The 15,380-nt window shown below is 41.0% G+C and overlaps 1 protein-coding gene across 3 annotated transcripts in view; it reads left to right on the top strand.

Moving 5' to 3' along the window:
• The window catches only part of NEK11 (NIMA related kinase 11), a 272,217-nt gene that overhangs the window by 129,773 nt on the left and 127,064 nt on the right, over positions 1–15,380 (top strand). For all 3 annotated transcript variants that reach the window (XM_027872170.1, XM_027872168.1, XM_027872169.1), the window contains exon 12: positions 4,132–4,309. In XM_027872170.1, the coding sequence (XP_027727971.1) occupies positions 4,132–4,309 (178 nt within the window). The remainder of the gene's footprint in view (positions 1–4,131; positions 4,310–15,380) is intronic.

Genomic DNA, 15,380 nt, shown 5'->3' with positions numbered 1-15,380 from the left:
TTTTTCTTTCCCTCTTCCTTCCTTCCTTTCTTTCTTTTTCTTCCTTCATTCCTTCCTTCCTGTCTGTCTATCTGTCTTTCTTTCCTTCCTTCTTTCTTTCTTTTTCTTTCTTCCTTCCTTCCTGTCTTTCTTTTTTCTTTCTTTCCTTCTTTCTTTCCTTCCTTCTTTCTTTTTCTTCCTTCCTTCCTTCCTTCCTTCCTTCCTTCCTTCCTTCCTACCTGCCTACCATGCACTTCATCACCATGGATACCAATTATTGCTCTGTGCTGTATAAAGTAAATGATGACTTCAGGATTTGTTGATGTTATAAGCCAGTCTGCCCTTACATTAAGTGGCCCCTGCCTGCTGCGCTTTGTGAATTGTGACTACTTTATAGTTTACCTGTCTCTGTCCTTGGCTGCTGAAAACAGTCTCTTTCCTCACCTCCAATTTGCTACCTTTAATCTATAATGTGTTCATAAAAGAACTAGCCAGATTCCCTAGAATCCCATCTAAAATAAGATCTGATGGGCTTTGAGTGAATCCCTGAGGGAGGGAATAAAGTATGTGTGCTTTACTGAATGGTCTCTGTGAAACAGGAGATGTTTTATGTTTGCTTCCTGGTTCTTGGCCTCCTTCCAGATGGGTTCAAATTGTAGGGAGCTGAATTCTGGGTAGAAAGATTGCTATTGCAACTACCTGCATGCAAGGTTGGCTAGAACAAGTCATTGCTCACAGAAACATAGCCTTTCTAGTCAATAACAAGCAAGAAACTTTGAGAAGTGATGGTCTGTGCAGATGATGGATTCTTAACTTGGGATCAGACTCCCAAGGAGTCCGTGGAAAGATTTCAGGGAGATGGAAAATTAGATGGGAAACCTGCCCACCCCCTCCTCCAATTGCATCTTCATTTTTGCTAACCTCTGGTTTCTTTGTAGTTCTGTGTGTTTTATTTATGCTTTAAACATTATTGTGAGGAGTCCGTAGGTTTTTACCAGACTGCCACAGGGGTCTGTAATGCACAAAAAGGGTTAAGGACCCCAGGAAGATGAGGCCCTGAAGAGGCCAAGAAGCAGCAGACTTTCTTAGGGTCTATTTAGGAGAAACGACTACAACAGCCAATGAAGTCAATGGAGACAGAAGCAAAAGAGGACTAACCCTCGAGAAAAACTCCTTCTTTCCATTAAAAACAATGATGAAGGCGACCAGACCTGGAGGGAGCAGGTTAAATAGAATAGAAGACATAAGGCCCATTTAATGATACTCAGAGAACAAAGGTGAGCAGAAATGGGAAACCAGATGCATTGTGCTCAGACCAAAGGGTTTTTAACTCCCTTGAAAAGGCACAGTTTGGGAGAGAAGTCAAAAGAAACAGTACAATAAAGAGGAAAAATGGTTCAATCAGAGGAGAGAGAATGAAGGGAAGGAAGATAAGGAAGGAAGAGAAGAAGGGGGAGGAGAGGCTGTCGCTTCATTTCTTTAGTGTCCCTTTGGGGCTCCTCTCTTCGTCTGATCTCCCTCCCTGCCCTGTCCAGACAGTAGTTTTAAAAAAAAGCAAGTCTTTAAATTTTTTAAAATTTTTTTCTGAAAGCAGCTGCCTTTGCAGCCCTAAGGGAGACAGAGCCTGAGAACAGAAGGTGCTCAGACCTGTTTAATCAGAAGAGCCTGCCCATGGATGGCTGTTGGCCAGGGTTCTCGGAGGCTAGGCCCTCTGGGGGATGTTTCTGACCGCCTCCCTGCCAGCGTTTTGACTCTGGCCCACAGGCTCTGCTTGACTGAGGCTGGGCTTTGAAATCCTGAAAACTGAATGGAACGCAGGGTCATGTCAGGAAAGCTCTGTTTAGGAGGGGCAGTAATCATTGAGATAATTAGGGAGAGGGTGGCAGGTGGAGCATAGCTAGGGCCCAGGCAGGCCCTTCGCTCCGGTTCTCACAGCGTTCTTTTCTTCTTGTAAATTTTACATTTTTATGGATACCTTTTGTTTTCACATCACCTTCTCTTTCAAATACATCCCTCCTCCCTCTTCTACCCAGGTAGCTATCCCTTGTAGTAAAAAACACGAGATTTATTACACATGGGAATGTGGTGGGCAAATCACTCGTTTTCTCACTTGGAAAATGGATGGTCATTGAGGTCTAGTCCAGCTGCAGATCTGTGATCCTATGAGAAGAAAAAGGGGCAAAAAAAAAGGGCAACGTAACCAAGGGAAGAATCACAGGTTCCCAGTGTTGGAAGAGGATAAATCCCTGGAGATTGCTGGACTTAGAGTCAGGAAGACCCGAGCTCAAATTCTGTGTCAGACTCTTACTAACTCTGTGACACTGGGCAAGTCATTAACTTGTCTCATCCTCCGTTTGCTCATCTATAAAATGGGGTATATAATAGCACCTTCCTCCCAGGCTCGTTGTGAGGATCAGACAAGATAATACTGGTGTCCCAAAAGTATTAGTGCAATTTAAAGCTGTATTTATAGAGACCGTGTGTATGGAAAGCATCATATAAATGCTAGCTATTGTTATTGCTATTATTAATATCATCTCACAGGCCAGCTAGTCTAACCAGCAGGGAACGGGGCTGGCTGGGGACTGGGCTGGAGCCTCTACAGAAGCAGAGGGCTGATTCTTTCTAGGGCAGGAACAAAGGGTGACTCTGACCCATCATGGCTTAAGCCAACCAAATCCCGGCAGATGCCCGTTTACCTCCTACCCTCTCAAAGGAGTAATCAATAGGCACGTCCCAGAAGCGAGAGAAGGCCCAAAGACTGTGCAGCCCTGTTATCTCCTCAAGTCAGGGAGCACACTCCCCTACATGTATAATAGCCAGAGAAGCGAGTCAGTGAGCATTTATTAAACCATTACTGTGTGCTGGACACCGGGCTAAGAACTGGGGATGTAAAGAGAGGCAAATACGTGGTCTCTGCTTTCTAGGAGCTCACCTTTAATGGGAGACACAAACATGGAAATAACTAGGTCTGTACAAGAGAGAGACAGGCATGTCCAGCTTTTCTGTGTAAACATGCACTTGGCCCGTCATCATGTCTCCGTGTGAGCCAGATTGATATGTTGACATTGATATGTTGCACATCTCAGGGCTACATATGTGATGAGGGATTTGAGATGGAAAGATTAAATCAAGCCCCCCCTTTCTTCTTGCAGAGGGGGAGCAAAGAGAACAAGGTTGGCGGCGGCTCCTTCCATGCTCCAGGGAAGAGTCCGTGGTAACCTCCGTAGTGGCTTGTGAGACCAAAGACTTTTCCCTTTTCCAGGGAGCAGAAGTGCTTTCTGAAATGTGAAAGCCCCCATTTCATGGGCTTCACAGCATCTCCCTTTGTTCTTAAAACTGTTCTTGGAGTAGCTTTGAACCTTTGAAATTTGAGACCCGCTGGTCTCCCTTGCATTTCAAAACAATCACGGCACACAGCACGCACACCTTTTAAAAAGCCGCGTGACTGCCATCTTCCAAATGCCAAGCCGGGCCAGGGCGCTGGTGCGGTGGGATGTGCCATTTATTTATTTAAGAAGATTGGTTTGAACTTTCCCTTCTGCTCTTGGTAAGGAGAAGCTCTTGGAGTATCTCCCCACAACAGCTTTTATTAGTATTGTGTGTGTGTATTCTACTTGCCAGAAGACAATGGGTCAGTCCAGCACTAGCCCCAGGACTCATGGCAAGAACACTTTTAATCATTTGAAATGCTAATGGATACTTGAAACCCAGGCTCTTTCTAGAGATTTGGACCATCTGGGTTCTCCCCAAATATTCAGGTTTTAAATTAGCTCTAGGATTACAAGAGCTCCAAATTTGTAAAGCTAGAAGGCGTCTTAGCCCCATCTAGTCCATCTGCCCCCTTTTGAACATAAGGCAACTGAGACCCATAGCGGCTGAGGCTGGTAGAAGGCCATATAGCTAGAGAGAGATGCTATCCCATCAGACCCCAGCCCTCCCGACTCAAGTTCTAATTCCCTTTCTTCCACATGATCTTGCCTCCTGGGAATTTAATATTTCATATTTTTTAATACCTTAATCAATGGGAGGGCAGGGCTGTCTGTTTCTGTTTAAGCAGTTTCCAAGACCAAAAAGTAAATGATTGGCCTTGTAATCTTGATGTTTTCTTTTAAATTAGTTACTAATTAAATGCCTTTACATTCCCCCAAGGAATCTTATGACCAGGCTTCAGGACATTTGGTTGAATCTGAGCCAAGTGAAGAGGAGCGGCCGGCAGAACCACCCCTGACTCACTCTCAGCCAGTCACCTCCCAGGGCTCTGTGGGACGGGAGCCGAGACAGGGGACAGCTTCAGATAGGCTATCTACCTGTGAACTAGAGGATCATGGTAAGAACTCAGCATTTTATTTTCATCATAAAGTCATACTTTTTAGAGGTGAAAGGGACATTTGAGGTCTTGACATCCAGTTCCCTCATTTTACAGATGAGGAAACTGAGGCGCAAGAGGGGGCTTGCCAAGGCTTATGCAACTTATAAGTGTTTGACTTCAAAGCCAGTGGTACCCTATTTGTTAATCCATGCTATTTTTCACCAGTCAAAAACCATGAACACTTTGTTGGTGTGGTGGCCTTGTAAAAGTGCTTTCTGGAACATGACCTTATCTTCCCAGAGAAACTGTGTGATGAACATGTGAATTCAGCTTATTATTGGGGGAGGGGAGCGGATGGCCTATCTGTGGTTAAAAAAAACCCAAAGATTTCTGTCAGACTTGTTTCTTTTTTTATATCAACTTTCTTTTTATTTATTTTTAATGAGCATGATTTATCTTTTCTACATAACATATTAATAATTAATACAAACAATATCAATAATTTAATTATTAATAATAAATTACTGTTATTAATTAATAATATTTGATTCATAATCAATTATTGATTAATTAATAATATCCCTATCCATAGTGCCACCTAGCTGCACCCGTGTTTCTCATTCTTATTCTCCATATTTAATCCATCACCTCTCTGTCAGGAAGTGGCCATCATTCTTCATCACTGTCCCTCTGGAATCATGATTGATCATTGCGTTGATCAGAGCTCTTCAGTCTTTCAAAATTGTTCATTTTTATGGAGTTGTTGTTATTGTCTAAATTATGCTCCTGGTTCTGTTCACTTCACTCTGTGTCAGTTCACACGAGTCTTCCCAGGCTTCTAAGAAATCATCCCTTTCATCATTTCTTATGGTACAATAGTGTTCCATTACATTCACATACCACTGTTTGTTCAGGCAATCCCAATAGAGAGAGGTGTCTCCGTAATGGTAGGCAGGGTTTGGGAAATGCTTATCTTAGTGGGATGTGCCATAGGATATCATTTGGAGCAGCTGCTCAGAACCTGGAAACACTGTAAGTATCTACATCGTCATCTTATTCTCTTTGAAAATGGTTTCTATAATATCTACCCTTTTTAGACAGACAGGGAAGTCTATCTAAGTTAAATTGCTAATTAAAAATAAGTGAAAATAAAGTTAATAGGGAAAAAAGGAAACAAATCTGCCTGAGACCTTTGTTTTTTTTATCGCAGATAAGCTACCACCTTTCCTACACTCCCCCCCACTGATAGTGGACAGAGAGTCAACCTCAAAGCCAGGGTTCAAATCTTGTTTCTTACATGGACTGGCTGTGTGACCTTAACCCTTTAGTGCTCTAAGTAACTCTCTGAGAGGAGAAGTTGCAGAGAAGGGGCTGACCTGCATTGGTTGGGGGGCTTCCACTCAAGGCTGCACTCTGTACTTGGATTTCCTCTATCATGCCTGGGCTCTTCATCCTCCAGCTGACCTCTAAGGCCCCTTCCTTCTCTAAATTCTAAGTCTGGATCAGCTGTCTAGCTCAGCTCAAATTCACATGCAAGGCCCATTCTCCCCTTTGCCTTGGCTTGGTAAGATTAGCCTGCCAGTTTTTTGTTAAAAATGGTGGTCTCTTCTTTAGCTATAAGGAGAGTAGAGTAAGAAGACCTTTGGGTTGCAGTTTGTTACTTCCAAAAATGATGTATCAGGCAAGCAATCTCACAAGGTACATTATTGATATACAAATATATACATGAAGTAGATTCATATCTTAGAACTTTCCTAGGTATTTTCCAGGGGTTGCTCTATGTTTAACATTTTATTCATGTTTCTTTTCCAAAGCTAAATCTTGGGTCAGTAACACTGGCTAGTGATCCCCTCCCTGTTAGAATCCAATATTGAAAAAGTAAGAAAATTGCATGGGAAGTTGACGGGGTTGACTTGTCCTCTCTTGGAGGGTAGAACCCTTTGTAGGCATACGAAGAAAGAAAACTGCTGGGTTGTTGTTATTGCTGCTGGTGGTGGTGGTCCTTTGTTCTTGGATAGGACCAATGATGGAACAACAGTGATGTCTTGACTTGAGTGTGAGTAGGATATGAGTGGGGCAGAGCTGCACAGTCTCACTCTCTCCTCCAGAGTCAGGGAGATGTTGAAGAGGAAGTCTACAATTGTATTAGACATGGAAGGGCCAACCATCTCCTCACCATTTCTCCCATCTATCTACCCACAGCAAAGCCATGATCATCCTAGGCTAGGTACTTATCACCTCTCACTGAGACTATGGCGGTGACCTCCTGCATCCAGTCTTTGCCTTCTCCAGTCTGTCCTTCACCCAGGTGTCAGATTGATAGTCCTGACATACATGGCTGCCATGTTACTCCTTGGTGGATCCTCGCCAACCTTAGGACAAAATGCAAATTTCTCTGTCATTTAAAGCCTTCCACAGTCTTTCTAGGCTGATCACAATTACTCTCTCTCTCTCATCTACCATGCATTCTAACCAAACTGTGTTATTTACTCTTCTCCACACGGGACATTGGTTTCTCACTACTATGTCTTTGCCCAGGCATCCCCTATGCCTGAATTACCTTCTAATGCTCCTCAGCTCTGGCCCATGGAATCTCTAACTTCCCTCAAAACTTCAAATGCCATCCTCTCTTAAGAGAGGCCCATCCTGATTCCCCCAGTTGCAAGTTCCTTTCCCTTAGAAATTACTGTATATGTGTATATCATATATATACATATGTATAGGTATATAGATATATCTGTACACACACACATAAAATTTACTTTTCTGTACACAGGTTGTTTCCTCCAATTGAACGTAAGTTCCACGAGGGCACAGAATGTTTGTTTTTCCTATATGTCCATAGTACCTAGCATTGTGCCTGGCACATAGTAGACACTTAATAAAGCCTTTCTCAATTGAATCCTTCACAAGTTAGAATTAAGCATAATTCTGGAATCAGATGATAGAATAGATGATACCTGATGGTCACTAGGATCCTTATTTGTGACTGTATTTCAATGACTTTTTAATGTATGACTGTAAATGACAAATTGGTTGTCCTGTTGGCTTTTGTCTCCAGATTCCAGTATAGTAATTACTGAGTTTGAGAGAAATAAATTGTCAGAGGGAATAGTTATTAACTCAAGGGGAATCTGTCAACTCTTTGTTTCCACTGACTTTTCTTAAGCAAAAAAAAAAAAACCAAAAAACATATTTAACTGAATGAAACTAAGAGAAATTAGAATTATAATGGCATTAAGGAATACGTGCAATTGATCAGGATGAGAATAGATTCTGTTGGAAATGGAAAAGGAAATAATTTTTCTTTTTAAGAATTACAGAATTGGTATAACAAGTGCCACATCTGTAAGTATCTTAATTTAATTATGAGCATTCAGCTCATCCATTACTAAAGTCTGAGGAAGAAAACCCAACAATTTGGTTTGATAGCTAATTAGAATGATGAACAGTTACAAGCTTATGGGTGATTGCGTATCTCAAGCATGAAATGAAGCTTCTGCAAGCTAGGGAAACCCACAACGTTTAATTGCCTCCTGAAGATCCCGTGCCTTTTGGGAAGGTTACTCTTCAACCTGTTAGTTGGCTCAAGGACATTTTTCTTTGGCATGTCTATATGTGTGTCAAAGGACTTTTTTGTCTTTATAATTATCCTAACCTTTCTGGTTTGGGAAATCCTTTTCAGCCTCACTTTATTCCTTCTTTTGGATTTCCCCTCCAGGCTGTGAGTCTGTTACAGGAGAAAGAAATCATAGGATGAGGCTCATGCATTTAAATTTGGGACACAGTACGCAACAGTTGTTTCACTGAATCCCATTAGAGATCAAAGTAGCTGTTATAATCAAATAAGACAGAGCCTTTAGAACTTTAAAGAAATCATAAATATTTAAATCCCTTTATAGATGCTGCTGGCAATTTGTACATTAATTTTAAACAGACCTCTGAAATCAGTGAATCACCATTTCACTATAGCCCTGTAGCAAATGGTTGAGTTATGGAGATTTATTCTGTCCATGTCGGGAACGGGAGAGCCGCTGAGAAATCTGAAACTCATAGGACTAAAGCAGGTTCAAAGTGTGGCTCCTTAAGCCAACTCTTCAGATGTCCACCATCACTCTGGAGTGGGCTGTTGGCCCATCCAGCCGGCTTTAATGAGCTGTCCCTTTGTGTTAGTGATTTCAACAACTCTTCAGGCACATTCTCTGCTGTCCTCCCTTTGCTCAGTGGACAGCTGAGCACTCAGAGGGTAACACATGTTCAGCTTCTGGAAGACCACATATTTTCTTGACTTTCTGGGAGCTGTGAGACCTTTCCCAGTAAAGCATCAACAGAACAGTTTTGCTTGAAATGGGAAGCCAATGACAATTTTGACTTTGTTAAGTGATGCACCTACATTTCTTTTAGGGAGGGAAATACCAAATATTAATCAATGAGTCCAGTTCCCAGCCACTGATTTACTGAGTGAAATCAGGAGGAGGTGGTTGAGACAAGCTGGTAGGGAATAAAGATGGTCAATAATGTTATTAACTTTAAGTTCTAGGCAGCATAAAAGGGGAAAGTAGTGTTTCCAAGGCTCCTTTGGGAAGGAAAATTCCTTTTTGAGAAATGATGGTTTAAGTGTTTTTATTTCCCTCCTTCTCCACAGCAATACTCAATTCAGTTCAGTCCAATAAGCATTTATTAAGTGCTACTCTCCTGCAAGGCCCTGTAATAGTTGGGGGGGGGAGGGCTATAGAAACATGACCAAAAAGGTTCCTTGCCCTCAAGCAACTTACATTCTAGGGTGTTGAATACACCATACATCCTAGATTTAGAGCCAGAAGGGAATAATCCAACCCTTTCTTTTTGCCAATAATGGGGCAAGATGTGAAATGATTTACTACCCCAGGTTTCCTATGTAGTAAATGGAAAAAGGCAGAGCAGTAGTGAAGCCCTACCCTGGGTCTGGCCAACATTGAGACCCTGTTCATAGGTCCTACCAGCAGAGAGACCCTGTTTCCGTAGCAACCCAGCTGCAAGGCTTCATCCCTGGAACATCAGCTAACCCCCCCACCAGGGGAGGCCAACAGGGACGTTACCCCTCCCCACCCAGTACAATCCAGAAGGGAAGCCTGCCCTCCAGAGAAAGCAAGCTGCTAATCTCTGAAGGCCAAGTGATAGCCAGCAGTCAGACCTAGAGCACCAGCACAAAAAGCTTGGGACAGTGCAGGACCAGAGCCCAACTCTCACATAAAAACACCAAGTCACAAAAAAAGGCAGAAAAAAATGAGCAAAAAAAACCTGTAAAAAGAGCTTGATTGTAGAGAGTAACTATGGTGATAGGGAGGCATAAACTTATATTTTACACAATAGTGTCTAAATGGCTACATGTGAAGTCTCAGAGAAAAATGAAGTTTGGTCTTAGGCCCCAAAAGAATTCCTGGAAGAGCTTAAAAGGGATTTAAAAAGCAAATTAGAGAAGTAGAAAAAAAAACTAGGAAAAAAAATGAGAGTATTGCAAGAGAATCATGAAAAAAGAGTCAATAGCATGGGAAAAAAATACAAAAACTTACTGAGGAAAATAACTCCCTAAGAAATAGAATTGGCCAAATGGAAAAGGAAGTATAGAAACAGTGAAGAAGATAATTCCGTAAAAATTGGAATTGATCAGAGACATCAAGATATGATAAAACAAAATCAAAAAAGTAAAAAAAATAGAAGAAAATGTGAAATTTCTCATTGGAAAAACCTAGAAAGTAGATCCAGGAGAGAGAACATAAGAATTATTGGACTACCTGAAAGCCATGATAAAAAAAAAGGCCTGGACAACATCTTTCAAGAAATTATCAAAGAAAACTGATTCCCAAGTATTTTATATTGTCTGTAGTTATTTTAAATGGAATTTCTCTTTTTATCTCTTCCTGCTGGACTATTTGGTAATATAGAGAAATGCTGATGATTTATGTGGGTTTATTTATATCCTGCAATTTTTCCAAACTTCTTGTTTCAGCTAGTTTTTTAGTTGATTCTCTAGGATTTTCTAAGTATACCATCATATCTGCAAAGAGTGATAGTTTTATTTCATTGTTGCCTGTTTTATTCCTTCAGTATCTTTTTCTTATCTTAATCCTGTTGTTAGCATTTCTAGTACAATATTGAATAATAGTGGTGATAATGGGCATCCTTATTTCATCCCTATCTTATTAGGAAGTCTTAAAGCTTGCTGATGGTTTTATTACTTATTTTAAGAAAAGTTCCATTTATTCCTGTGCTCTCTAGGGGTTTTTAATAGGAATGAGTGTTGTATTTTGTCAAAAACTTTTTCTGTATCTATTGAGACAATCATATGTTTTTTGTTGTTTTTTTATTGATATGGTCAGTCATGCTGATAGTTTTCCTTAATATCGAACTAACCCTGCATTCCTGGTATAAATCCCACCTGGTCGTACTGTATAGCCTTTGTGATATATTGCTTGCTAATATTTTATTTAAAATTTTTGCATCAACATTCATTAGGGAAATTGATCTATAGTTTTCTTTCTTCTCTTTTGATCTTCTGGTTTTAGGTATTGGTGCCATATTTGTGTCATAAAATGAATTTGGTAGGACTCCTTCTTTGCCCATTTTCCCAAATAGTTTATGCAGTTTTGAAATTAATTGTTCATTAAATGCTTGGTAGAATCTTGTGAATCCATCTGGCCCTGGGATTTTTTCATAGGGAGCTCATTCATTGATAGCTTGTTCAATTTCTTTTTCTGAGAAAGGGTTCTTTAAATATTCTATTTCCTCTTCTGTTAATCTGGGCAATTTATATTTGTAAATATCTATCCATTTCATTTAGATTATCAGATTTATTAGCATGTAATTGAGCAAAATAGCTCCAAATAATTGGTTTGATTTCATCTTCATTGGTGGTGCATTCATCCTTTTCATTTTTGATACTGGTGGTTTGGTTTTCTTTTTTCCTTAAATTATCTCTCTTTGATGTATTTTCTAGGTCACTTGTTTTTCCAATAAGATATTTAACATTTTCTTCTTTTTTTTCATTCTTTTTACTTTATCTCATTTTTTTTGATGTTTTATGGAGTCATTAGCTTCCACTTGTCCAGATCTAATTTTTAAGGAATTGTTGCCTTCCAGGAGCTTTTGTAACTCTTTTTACATTTGACCAATTCTGCTTTTTTAGGAGTTCTTCTCTTTGGTGAATTTTTGTACCTCTTTTACCATTTGGTCATTTCTGTTTTTCAAGGTGTTATTTTCTTCAGTATTTTTTGTGCCTCTTTTACCAAGCTGTTGACTCTCTTTTCATAATTTTCTTGCATCACTCTCATTTCTTTCCCCAATTTTTACTCTGCCTCTCTTATTTGATCTTTAAAATCCTTTTTGAGCTCTTCTAGGAATTGTTGTTGGGCTTGTGTCCAATTCATGTGTTTTTTTCACTGAGGCTTTGCTTGTAGCTAAATTGACATCATTGTCTTCTGAGTTTGTGTGTTGATCTTCCCTGTCACCGTTGTAACTTTTTATGGTCAGGTTCTTTTTTTTACAGTTTGTTCATTTTTCCAGCCTATTTTTTTTTTTTACATTTAACTTTATGTTAAAGTTGGGCTCTGCTCCAAAGGTAGAGAAGGCACTGTCCTAAGCTTTGGGTTTTTCATGCTGCTGTTTTCGGAGCTAGTCCTAGGAGGATTTAAGTTTTCAGTGCTTCTAAGTCGTATGATCCAAGGAGAGGTGCAGTCAGTGCTCCCCTGGTCTATGCTCTGGTCTTTACCCAGGAGGGGATCTTGTTTCCCTGCAGCCGCAAGTGCTGGTGCTCCTGTGGGCCCTGGACCTTTGACCAGGTCCCCACTTCTCTGGTGGCCACAAGTACCAGTGCTTCTCTTCGCTGTAGAACTGGGTCTGGGCAGAGTCTTGGACCCAGCAGCAGCAAAGGGGCCTCGGTAATCTCTTTATGACCAGTTGTCTGACTCCCTTACCATCTGTGCACTGAGAAGCTGCTGGTGTGTTGCAGCAGCATATACTGTGCTGCAGGTTGACCACCACCCTGCTGTCATAGACCTCTCCTGCTGACCTCTTAAGTTTTCTACGGCTGAAAAATGTCTCACCCTGACCCTTTGTTGTCTCTGCTGCTCCAGAATTTGATAATGTTCTATTTTAAAGTTGTTTGGAGAGGAATATTGGGAGAGATTGGCTGAATTAATGGCTGTATTCCACCATTTTGGCTCCACCTCCCCCAACCCTTATTTTAGCCAAACCATTTACTAGGGCTCTTAGTAGACAGCAAAATTGACTGATTTTCCACTCCCTTTTTACTGTTGTCTAATTTCTAGTGAAGATCATAAGAAGCAGGGGAAAAATAGTTCCAGAAGCTATTAATATTGCATTAGCATTTTTCTGATTGTGCTCAAATGAAGCTGGATGTGGATGAGTTTAAATCACAATAAACTGCATTTTTAAAAATTCTAACCAAATTAACTTCTCCCAAATATATCTTACACTTTTCTCTCTGTGTTTAATTCACCAAATGTTTGTTAAATGTCTTCTATATGCAGAGCAGTGTGTTAGGCTCTGGGTAAGATACAGAGTTTGGGGAATATGTAATCTGTGTCCTCATGGAACTTAAAAATAATGGAACCTAAAGAATTTCAAAGAGGAATAAAACATTCACAGATCCACAAAATGACATGTCATAGGTCCTCCTTGAGAATGATGGGCGAACCACACCAATGTACAAGTGCATAAGACACTTTCAAATGTGAAATCTGATGGGGAAAAGCTCATTACCTAATAGAATTGATTGGAAAGGGAGGATGGCATCAGGTTGTGGAGAGCTTTGAGTGCCCTGCAAAGAAGGTCAAGCTTTACTTAGTGGATAATATACCACCATTGAAGAGTTCAGAATAGAGAAACCATTGTAGTAAAATATCATGAACTACAAGTATTATCATCTCCATTTCACAGATGAGAAAATTGAGGCTTGGAGAGATTTGGTGACTTGTTCATGGTTGCATCGTGTTCCACTCACCCAGCTCATTTTCTAGGCTATTTGTTTTTCAGTCAACACATCAGACCAGTGACATGGGACCCAAAAAGGCATTTAGAATCCTCAGAGATGAAGACAGATATATCCTAATTGTCCTGTGTAGATAGCTTGTTTGTACCTAGTTATGTATGTGTTATCTCTCCCATTAGATTGTAAGCTCCTTGAGTAGGGACTGTCTTTTGCCTTTCTTTGACTTCTCAGTGCTTAGCACAGTGCATGGCACATAGAAGGCACTTTGACTGAACTATTGACACCAGATATTAAAATGTGTAGAGATGTTTGGGAAAGAGTTTGAAGAGACAGGCCTTGAATTAGCTCCAAAGGGGTATCTCAGACAGGACTATAACTTATGTCCACGAGGAAATCTGTTGGTGCTGGTGGACAGAAGGGCCCAGGACCTAACATAGCACATTACACGCAGTCTTACAGACTCAGATTATCAGAGCTGGAAGGAAGAGATAGATCATTTTCTCTGTTGCACTAATTTTACAGCTGAAGAGACTACACAGGTCAACCTGATGACTGAATCATAAGATGAGATGTAACAGGGATTAATGTAGAGTCTACACTTCACAGGTTCAAGGGGAAATGGGTCAGGATAGCAGTTTGCATGAAAAAGATCAGGGGGCTTAAGTGGACTACAAGCCGACTGTGAGTCAGCAGGATGATTAAGATAAAAAATCTTCTTGAAAGAGTTTCACACTTCAGTGTGATGATACCAGAGGGTGAGCACACTGTCTCATAATGGTTTCTTCTTCCTACTTTGCCAAGGAAGTCAGAGGGGACACTGTAGAGGCCTCCAGCTGACCAAGAAATCTAGGAAGGCCAGCCAAGGTTGTCCTCTGTTAAAGCAGAGTGGAGAGGCCACCTTAAGTCAAATCAGCAAGCATTTATTGAATTCACATTTCAGTTGTTCAGTCTTGTCCAACTCTCCAGGGCCGCATTTGGGGTTTTCTTGGCAGAGATATTGGAAGGGTTTGTCTTTTCCTTCTCCATCTCATTTTACAGATGAGGAAATGAGGCAAACGGGGTGAAATGACTTGCCCAGGGTCACACAGCTAGTAAGTGTCTGAGGCTGGATTTGAACTCAGGAAGATGAGTCATCCTGATTCCCAGCCCAGTGCTCTATCCGCTGCGCCACCTAGCTGCCCATATTGAGGGCTGGATACTATGATAAATACTGAGGATAGAAAGAAAGACTAAAAATAATCCCTTTTTAATATGCATACTAATAACATGGTGAAGGAGAGATTCACTTGGAATCTGTGAACTTGGTTTAAAAAATTAATAACTGTATTTCAATATAAATGGCTTCTTTGGTAATCCTGTATATTTTCTCCTGCATTTAAAAACATCATCTGAGGAGTGGTCCCTAGGCTCCCTGCTCAAAGGGGTCTGTGATATCAGAAACTTTAAGAACCCCTGCCCAGCGTGGGGTCTGAGATATTCTCCTCTAAGAGGCTCAAGGACACTGAAGTTGACTGAGAAGACACAGATGTCCCTTGTCATGTTCCCTCTGGGGCCTCGGCGCATCAAGTAGAAAGACAGGCCTGCATTCTTTAGGTTGTTTTCTCTCCCTCCCTCTGCTTTTTGGCCTCCGGATGTACTTGAATTCCTGTGACTTAAATGTGGGTGATATCATAGTGTCACATCACCAGGAGCCGCATTTCTGAGACTGTTTTGCTGAACTCTGGTATTTAACGAGTGAAGTTGAGGAATTCTGCAAAGAAAACAATAATGGCATGGCAGCCCAAACCCATCTGCTTGGCTGTCCGCTCCAGTTGTGCCAGGGGCATTCATTCACCTGCTGCAGAACCACTCAGGAGTGGTTGGAATCCATACTCTGACTGGGAAATGGGCTTCTTATCGGAGAGTTAATCAGTGGGTATTCAGAGTGATGGATCACACATATTCGATGGCTTGTCTGTGTCTCAGAAGATTGTATATCAAATGACCCACATCTTTCTCATTGACCTGGAAGGGACTCAGGAGGCCCTCAAGTCCATTCCCCCCACCTCCACCTCCCTGCCATTTTACAGATGGAGAAACTGAGATCTGGAGAGGTAGTAA

Source organism: Vombatus ursinus, unplaced genomic scaffold (assembly GCF_900497805.2).
Source record: "Vombatus ursinus unplaced genomic scaffold, bare-nosed wombat genome assembly UNPS02014799.1, whole genome shotgun sequence".
Classification (NCBI taxonomy): Eukaryota; Metazoa; Chordata; class Mammalia; order Diprotodontia; family Vombatidae; genus Vombatus; species Vombatus ursinus.
The sequence above is the reverse complement of the archived record's forward strand: the minus strand, read 5'-3'. Positions and strand labels throughout refer to the sequence as shown.